Below are 8,603 nucleotides of genomic sequence, written 5' to 3'. Positions count from 1 at the left end.
TGTTTTTTACCATGTTGTCGCGTAGCCTAGATTGTTGGTTCTCGTTGACCTGCTGAATCAAAAGACGGTTACGGTCCAACACCGACTGCACCTGCCGGAAGCTTTCATTGAACGCTGTCCACACCTTGGGATCTCCGTCGGACGCAGTGGAGTTGCGGCGGGGGTGCGAGGGGTCTTCTTCCATTGTGGATTCGATGGGGGAACGAAGGAAGTTGAATGGAAGGAAGAGAAAAGAGGAAAAGGGAAAGGTTAGGGGGAAGACAGTGCCGCCTTTAACATTGCACGTTGCAAAATTGTTTGACCTTTTTTTGGGTTAAAAATAGGACACTAACGGCGGGTTGTAAATAAGATTAACTATTTCGTAAATTATTGGAATTTTATTTTTAAAATGATTCATTAAATTTGGTTTTAGTTAAATAAACAAGTTTATACTTACTATTTAAGACTATATTTAATAAAGTTGTTATCTTTAAGTTTTAAAATTTTTAAAAACTAAGAGCAGTTTTTAGTTTTATAATTTAAACTTCAAATTTATGTACTTTCTAGTATTAAAATTTTAATTTCATAATTTGAGAAAAATTCTTTTGTTTTTTCTTATAGGATTTTGAGAAAGATATAATAACACATCTGTGAATTTTTAAAAAAAATATTTTTAATTATTGATTAAATTTTATTAAAAATTATATAGATTTACTTTTACTTTTGTTACTCTTAATTTATATTAAAAAATCGTTAAAAAGTGCAAAAATAGCCGATAAACGCACCGCATATTATTCCACTGTAGAGTGAACATACATTTTGTTGGTATAATTTCATCAAATATACATTTTCTTTTCTAAAGGCAAACAGTAAAATTCAGAGAGTTTTGGTGAGTTGAAAACGTAGACGATAACTGTGGCTTAGGTATCCGACCTGAAATAATCCATCTAATTTTGTTTTTGTATTAATTAAGAAAATTAAATTAATTCTTAAATTCGTTAGTCCAAAATATGTAGGTAAGTGAAAATATCTATAAATTAACTATAAAATTATACTAAAAATTTATATTTTAAAATTTTAATTAAACATAAATATTCATTTAGATATATATATATATATATATATATATATATATTATTGATATGCATTTGTTAATTATCTAATTTTTTTTCTTTTATTATTCTTAGATTTGTGTGTAGCATCATTACAAAAGAAAAAAGTTAAATATATTAAAAAGTATGTTATTATTAATTAATAAAACTATTAAAGTCATGTCAATTTTAAACATATAAAATTAATTTTTTTAAGAAAATATTATTATTAAATATTTAAAATTAATCTTAAAATATTATAATAATAATAATAATATAATTTAATTTAGGTATATTTAAATTGTTTAGTTATAATTATTAAAATTTTAACATATTTTAAAATATTTATTTATCTGTTATGTGAAAAAATACGCGTACTTAAAATGTTTTTTGTTACACATTTTTTTATTAGTTTTCTTATTAAAAAATCACCATAATATTTATAAATTATGATGTAAACTTTTAAAAAATAATAAATATTTATAAATATACATATACACTATAGAAATTTCAAAAATTATAGAAAGTACAAGTTATCCCATCATTGTTAAATTGTTATTTTTTTCATCTCCTTACAATCTGTTGTATTACTTTAGACCAATTGTATGATCATAACTAATTTAATTAATGCTTAAAAATTATATTTTATGATAAAATAAAAATAATATTTAATTTAAATTATTCAAATAATTATATTAATCATATATTTATATCTAAATGATAAAAAAGTAGATACAATAAGTATACTTGTTTTATTTTATATTAAATATTATTTAAATATTTTACATTTATTTCAAATTATTCATTACTTTAAAATATAAAAAAATTACCAATGTCTTTATTTATTATTAAAAATAAATATTATCATTTAATCATTATAATGAATTTAATATTATTTTAAGAATATTTTGTGTTGCCTAACTACCAATATTTTTAGTATTTTTAATATAAATAATTTAATAAAATTAATTTATTTAATTATATTAATCAATAAAAAAATATTCATTTTATTAAAATGCATACATCAATACTAAATGACATGTAAATAATTTTTTTTATAAAAAAGCAATAAGTGAGAAACAATAATGTACAGAAATAAATAAATTTATAAAAAATATTTTAACAAGTTTTGAATAAATTATAAATTTATTTTTTAATTTAAAAAAACTATAAACATAATTTTTATAAAACAATATATACAAAGTATTAACATTATTTAACAATAATAAAATTTTACGTATTAAAAAATATAATAGATAATTTCTTATTATTATAATAAAAATTTTATTTAGTTATGATAAATAAATTAAAATAATAATTTTTTAAAATTTTAATTTAATCTTAATTTTATTTTATCTTAAAAATACATTATTAACTTTAAGAGCACATAAATTCTAAACCCGAAAACTTAAATTCTAATCTTTAACTCTTTGGACCTTTCTAGCTTTAGGTTTTTTGGGCTGTCCCATATATGTTAAGGATAAAGTTGGGCCAATTAGATTTTGTTTTTGTTGACAGCTTAAGTGTGGCCTCTCTTGAAGCAAACTTGGGAAGTGACAGGGTAAGCCATCATCCAGCGTGCTGCTTCATATTTCTTCATATTGCTTTATCTCCTCACATTCAATCTAGTTTTTATTTCCCTATTTACCTCTTTTTCTTTGGTCCAAAAGAAATAAAAATAAGTAGATAATCATTTCAACTTATTTGATAAGGTAATGATGGAATTTTCGTAACATGAAAATTTTATAGAATTTCATTGTATGTCCTGTTTATATATTAAATTTAAGTTTTCATATTTTAATATATTATTACTTGTAAATTTTAATGTTATAAATCATATGCAAATTACTATTAATATCTTAAAAATTTGTTTGCCAGCTAAATTGGGCTTTCAACTGTATGCGAGAAACATATTTTAAATACCAAATAAGAATTAATTAAAGCTAAAATATAAGTAACTATAAATAATATAAATATTTGATATGGTAAGTCGCATGTGATCACATGCGTTCAATCTTTTGGTTCCCCCATGCGCGCTTATGGGCACAAACATTGAAAATTAAAATGTCCCACTCTTTGACCCTATGACTTTTCATTTCTTCGATGTTGGATCTGGTTGACTCACCAACAGGTGGACGCGTGTCACGCTCTCAATAAAGCTTTAAATTTCACGTAATGAAGGGTTCACAGAGAATCACCGTCCCCCCTATATATTAAACAGCATTGAAACAAAAATACAGTTGATTGTCGTTTAAGCATTTAGGTGTTGTTTCCGTTGGGTTAGGGTCTGAGAAAAGGTCTACGTTTTGGGCGTGTAAAGTTCCAAGCATTTGTAGTCGTCACTCGTTTAGTAGACATTACGGTCAAAACCATTGCACCTTCCAAATTGCCTTGCAAATGCTTCTTGATTTCCACCCTTTCTAGTTTTAGATAAATACAGCACAAACACAGAGCATAGTTTTGAAAAACACTGAGAATTGGAATTTGGAAAGAAAACATAGAGACCACGATGGGGTTTTCAAAGGAAGAGAAATCCAAAAGGATATTGAGGGGTGTGAAGACTTTGTTCTTCTTGATCACCATGGTCATGTCTTTGCTTCTTTTCTCTGCCCCGGTTCTATTGGTTATTGCAGATGCACTTGTTCCTTCTGCTTTACTCTCAGCTCTTTATTCTCCCTCTTCTCTCTCCCTCCAAACTCTCTTCTCCCATTTTGAGAACTATGATTTTCGATACTCCCTCATTGACATACCTTTATTATCTATAATACGTTCCCTTGTCATATTCTGTAAGTACACATACAAAGCTAAATTTTCAATTTTTAAGTGATTTTTAGCTACCCTTTTGAATCAAAAGCAATATTCTTATTCGTCTGGTTCGAATTGTTCGTGGGTTTGTGTTTTTATTTTGTGTAGGTGTTTATAGTTTTTGTGACGGACCAAGACTTTCCCGTGGGCCTTATTTGGGGATCACCACGGTGTGCTCAGTGATGTCTCTGATATTTGTTTCCTTGAAAGCTGTTTACGTGTTTAGCTTCACGAGTGTTGATGGAGCCTCCCAAATAGCTTTGTTTGTGTGTTCTTGTGCTTTGGCTGTGGGGCATATCGTTGTTGCATACAGAACAAGTTGCAGAGAAAGAAGGAAGCTTCTAGTCTACAAAATTGACATTGAAGCTGTAAGAGTCTTCATCCTACTTTTCTACGTTACTACACAATATAGGAAAGAAGTAAATGATATTTGCTTATTTTCTGGTGAATTGATCGATTGGTATTTTACATGGCATAAATTCTTGGAGTTAGTTGGTGTTTTAAATGAAAATTTTGAAGCTTACAAGACAAATGAAATTTTCGAAATTATGTTACCCTCGCATGAATCACGTATTTTATCAATCAGCATCACTTGATACTACTCATCTCTACTTTTTTTCTTCCTAAAAATTCTCATTTTTCTTCTGGTTTTGGTGGTACAAGGCCGCGGGTACATCAAAATAGTCATCATTTCATTCCTTAAACATGATATTGTTATTTAATTTGAAAATTTTTGTATTTATTTTTTTCTTTGTATATATTTACAGAAGATTATAAAGTTAAATTCTATCAAGAGAAATATGACCTCACATGATTCATTCTTTAGGTCCAATCAAAGTAATTAAATACCCATTAAAACCAAAGAATCTTCCTTACAGGACTTCAATGGCATTGGTAGATTCGTTCTATTCTGGAGGGGTTTAATATATTACGATATGACAATTTTTGCTTGTGGTGGAGGACCACTAAATTATTTTGAATGCTTCAAACCAAATTCATAGTGGCCATAATGATCACCTTTAGCAAAATATCTGTTTGTTGACTTTCTAGACAGACGAATAGAGCTGGAGAGAAATTGGACAGTGAATAAGATTATTTTTTTCCCTCACTCTTGTCAAAAACTTTTCTTTTCAGGGATATTTCAAGTCGTGAAAAGTCTTTTTTAAAGTAAGAATTTAGATTCAAATTTCATGAATAATATGCGTCAGTTGACAGGAGAGTTTTGTTTTTAAAATTGCGTTTTATAAGTCATTTCAATTGGTTTACACCTTATGATTAATTTCTAATTTTGTTAGTAAAAGCATATATTTTTTAATTTACAATATTTAAAATAATGTGTAATCTTATAGTTTATTATTTTTATATTTTTATTCTAAGACTTTAATAAAATTTCTTATTTACTGTGTCATGATTACATAAAAATATTTTTGTCTATAAAATAAAAAAAATTGTAAAAATATACAAACATGTATATTTATGTCATTTTGTTATTTCTCAACTATTTTTTAATTGTTTTATTTGTTAATTTTAAATATAATCTTAAAATAGGATTGAATAAGTTTTGGTCATAAGTCTTTATAAAATTTTGTTATTAATTAATTCCTAACATTTTAAATGCGTCAAAAATTAGTCTTTATCATAAACTAAATACTAAAAAAGTTTTTGAATAACAGGTATTAATTTTTTTACCACTTTAAAATAATTAAACACTGGAAATTTTTTTTAATAAAGAGTAATTTCAAATATAATAACATTTATATCAACCCAAAATTTCTTTAAATTTAAGTTTTAACAGTTCTATTTAGTTTTAATTATTTTTATTAAAAATTATTATTAGAGATGTAAAATTATAATAAACAATTTTTTAACAAAAACTTACTAATTTTAAATATTAAAATTCAATTATAAAAATTAAGATTAATAAAACTAAACTTCTAAATATCATGGGCCTTAAAGCAAGTTGTATATTATTTTCTCATGAAATTAGATTTTAGTAAACTTTTATTTATTTATCTAGTAACATGCACTATGATCTATAAAAGTATTAAATGTTTGACCTAGTCTCACTCTCACCTGGAAACCATACCATGACATTTTTCATGTCATAAAAATCATACCCTCCCTTTTGTTTTTGGTCGAGTAACCTGCCTTGTTTCAACTAACATCCGCATGTTATGGGTATACCAGTAATACCACCACCCTTTATAAATAAATAAATAAATATATATATATATATATATATATATATATATATATATATGTTTGTGTAAATTATTTCATCCTATCATATATAAATTAATATAATTTTAATATTTTAATTTATTTATTTTATAGGATAAAACTTTGACAAATTAACTTAACACAGGAGTATCTATCACATGTCATACACAGATTCATGTTCAATTCTTTTGATGTTAAATATGTAATCTTAAATTTTTTTATTCCCAAAACTCATGTTCATGGATCTTGGCATCCGGATTGGCAACCTACATATTGAAGGCTTGTCGCTTGCACGTTGCAACAATTATTGGTTTCGTTCACCAAATCTGAAGCTAATAGCTACACACAAATCATTAATTCCCTCCTCCTTCAAATGCCATATTGCATGTTTATTTAACTGCACAAAATTAAGGCGTTAAGAAAATAATTGCGTTATTATTAATGTCATATTTATTATGTAAAGAAAAATATAGTGAAAAATGATATACATATAATTTCACCCTTAAAAAATTGACGTGTTATATATGCGTGCAGATTTCAGCTTGCAAAAATGGGTATCCAAGGTATCCGAAGATGCTTAAGGAAGAAAGAGTCAAATGAACCCACTCAATATTGATGCTAGATCAAATTAATCTAACACACAGATTTAGCCACTCAATCATTCATTTTTACTACTTAAGTGCTGCGAGGGATGCTAAGGTAATTTACCCTTTAAAGGGGGAAAAAAAAAGGTATTATTTCCACTGAATATATAGTAAACAGTGATTTTTCAAAACAAAACCTAAAGTGCTACTCTTATTCTCCTTGTATATACACGTTTACCCAATGCATACCTGACACCTAACATGGATACAAACGAGTTAGAGCTGCAAGGTTATAACTTAAATTAACTCAGTAAGTTGTGCATAGTAGGTATATATATACACATACACTATAGAGCTACTCTTTGGCGATTATATGTGTAACATACAACTTTTTCATTTTCCATTGTTTTTCTTAAGTTGTTTTCCCCCTTGCTTCTTGAGTATCTTCTTGTACATGTAAAAGATGAATAGATCGTATTTTCTCACTGGCCTAAGGCAAGTGAAAGTATGAATTTAATTAATTATTTGTAGCACTAAACCACTGTTCAATTATTCAAGGTCAAGGAATTTAAATTATCTAAGACTTAAAGTTTTATACATGCACTGCGGGTATGACATTTCGTTTACATATGGTGAGGAGAAAAGAGAGATTGCGTCTTTTGATAAGTGTATGAGATCAGATTCCTTATATTTTTGGGTGTTATATTAAATTGAGTATTAAAGTGATTACAGATAAAATAAAGTTGATTTTAGTGCACTAAATAATAACATTAATTAACACAATTTTTGTTTAATATTCTTTTTCATTTTTATAGAAATTAATTTGTCAAACTCATTTAATTTAATGCCAATAATATTAGACCAATAGTGAGATATGATGATAATTTGGACGAATTATATAACTCAAATACTATATTATACAAAGAAAAAAAATTAAGCATTTACAAATGAATACATTGGGCTAATCTTGCGTAAGGCCCAAAATAATGGAGGCTTAACCCCATAACTATGTCAAAATATTGCTAACTTCAAACCAAAATAATCTCACCAGCTCATTTGAACTAGGGATGGCAATGAGTAGGGTATGGGTAGGGTACTATAGTACCCATCCCCATACTCGCATTTTAAAAAAATACCCGTACCCAGCCCCATACCCGCATGGGTAGTACTTTTAGTCCCCGTACCCGTACCCTCTGGGTACCCGCATACCCATACCCGCCCCTATTACCCGCGCATGTCTAAGAAAAAAAAGCAGTTATAAAAAAAATATGCTTATATAATTTTACCGAACAAAGTTTAAGTATAAATACAAAATAAATATTCAAAGATCATAAGTGTTGAGTGTATCTTAAGACATCAATTTTCTAAACTAAAGTACTTAAAAATCAAACAAAATTACACACATAATCTTCAAGATCTTGTAAAACAACCAACTCCTAAACTTTTATATTCCTGTATTGTCACTCTGCAAGACCTAAAAAAATAGCATTAGTTAATTATTTATTATAAAGTCAAAATAGTATAGTTAGGCTATTTTACCTCTTCATCAGAATCAGACTCTCCAAATGACTGTAAATGTTTATCTTTCAAGTTTACATATTGCTTTGGTCCAGTAATACCAATAGAAACTAAAACATACAAGTACATAATAAGAAAATCAATAATTAAGCTATCAAATTAAAATTAACAAAAATATTTAATTAAATAAATATATTAATAGAGTATTCAATACTTTCATTTTCATGTTTCAGCCAACTTTGTGCGCACATGAGTGCTTCTAAAGTATCTTCATGGAGTCGAGAACGATGAGGACTCAACAATCTACCTCATGTGCTAAAAGCAGACTCTGAAGCAACGGTTGAAATTGGGATGGCCAAAATATCCTTGGCAATTTTTTGCAATATTGGATATTTGATCCCATTTG

The 8,603-nt window shown here is 27.0% G+C and overlaps 1 protein-coding gene across 2 annotated transcripts; it reads left to right on the top strand.

The window, feature by feature from the left end:
• Positions 1-3,308: 3,308 nt before the first annotated feature.
• Positions 3,309-7,211, top strand: LOC113847878. Of its 2 annotated transcripts, XM_027477178.1 has the most exons (3): positions 3,309-3,856; positions 3,984-4,243; positions 6,630-7,211. In XM_027477178.1, exons 1-3 carry the CDS (start codon positions 3,580-3,582, stop codon positions 6,693-6,695), a joined length of 603 nt encoding a protein of 200 aa, XP_027332979.1. In that variant the 5' UTR covers positions 3,309-3,579; the 3' UTR covers positions 6,696-7,211. The 2 variants fall into 2 exon arrangements, with proteins under 2 accessions (XP_027332979.1, XP_027332978.1); XM_027477177.1 differs by lacking the exon at positions 6,630-7,211 and having other exon boundaries at positions 3,366-3,856; positions 3,984-4,663.
• Positions 7,212-8,603: the final 1,392 nt, after the last annotated feature.

The sequence above is a fragment of the Abrus precatorius genome, unplaced genomic scaffold, assembly GCF_003935025.1.
Source record: "Abrus precatorius isolate BTA unplaced genomic scaffold, Abrus_2018 Scaffold8, whole genome shotgun sequence".
Classification (NCBI taxonomy): Eukaryota; Viridiplantae; Streptophyta; class Magnoliopsida; order Fabales; family Fabaceae; genus Abrus; species Abrus precatorius.
This window is presented reverse-complemented; position numbering and strand designations above follow the sequence as displayed.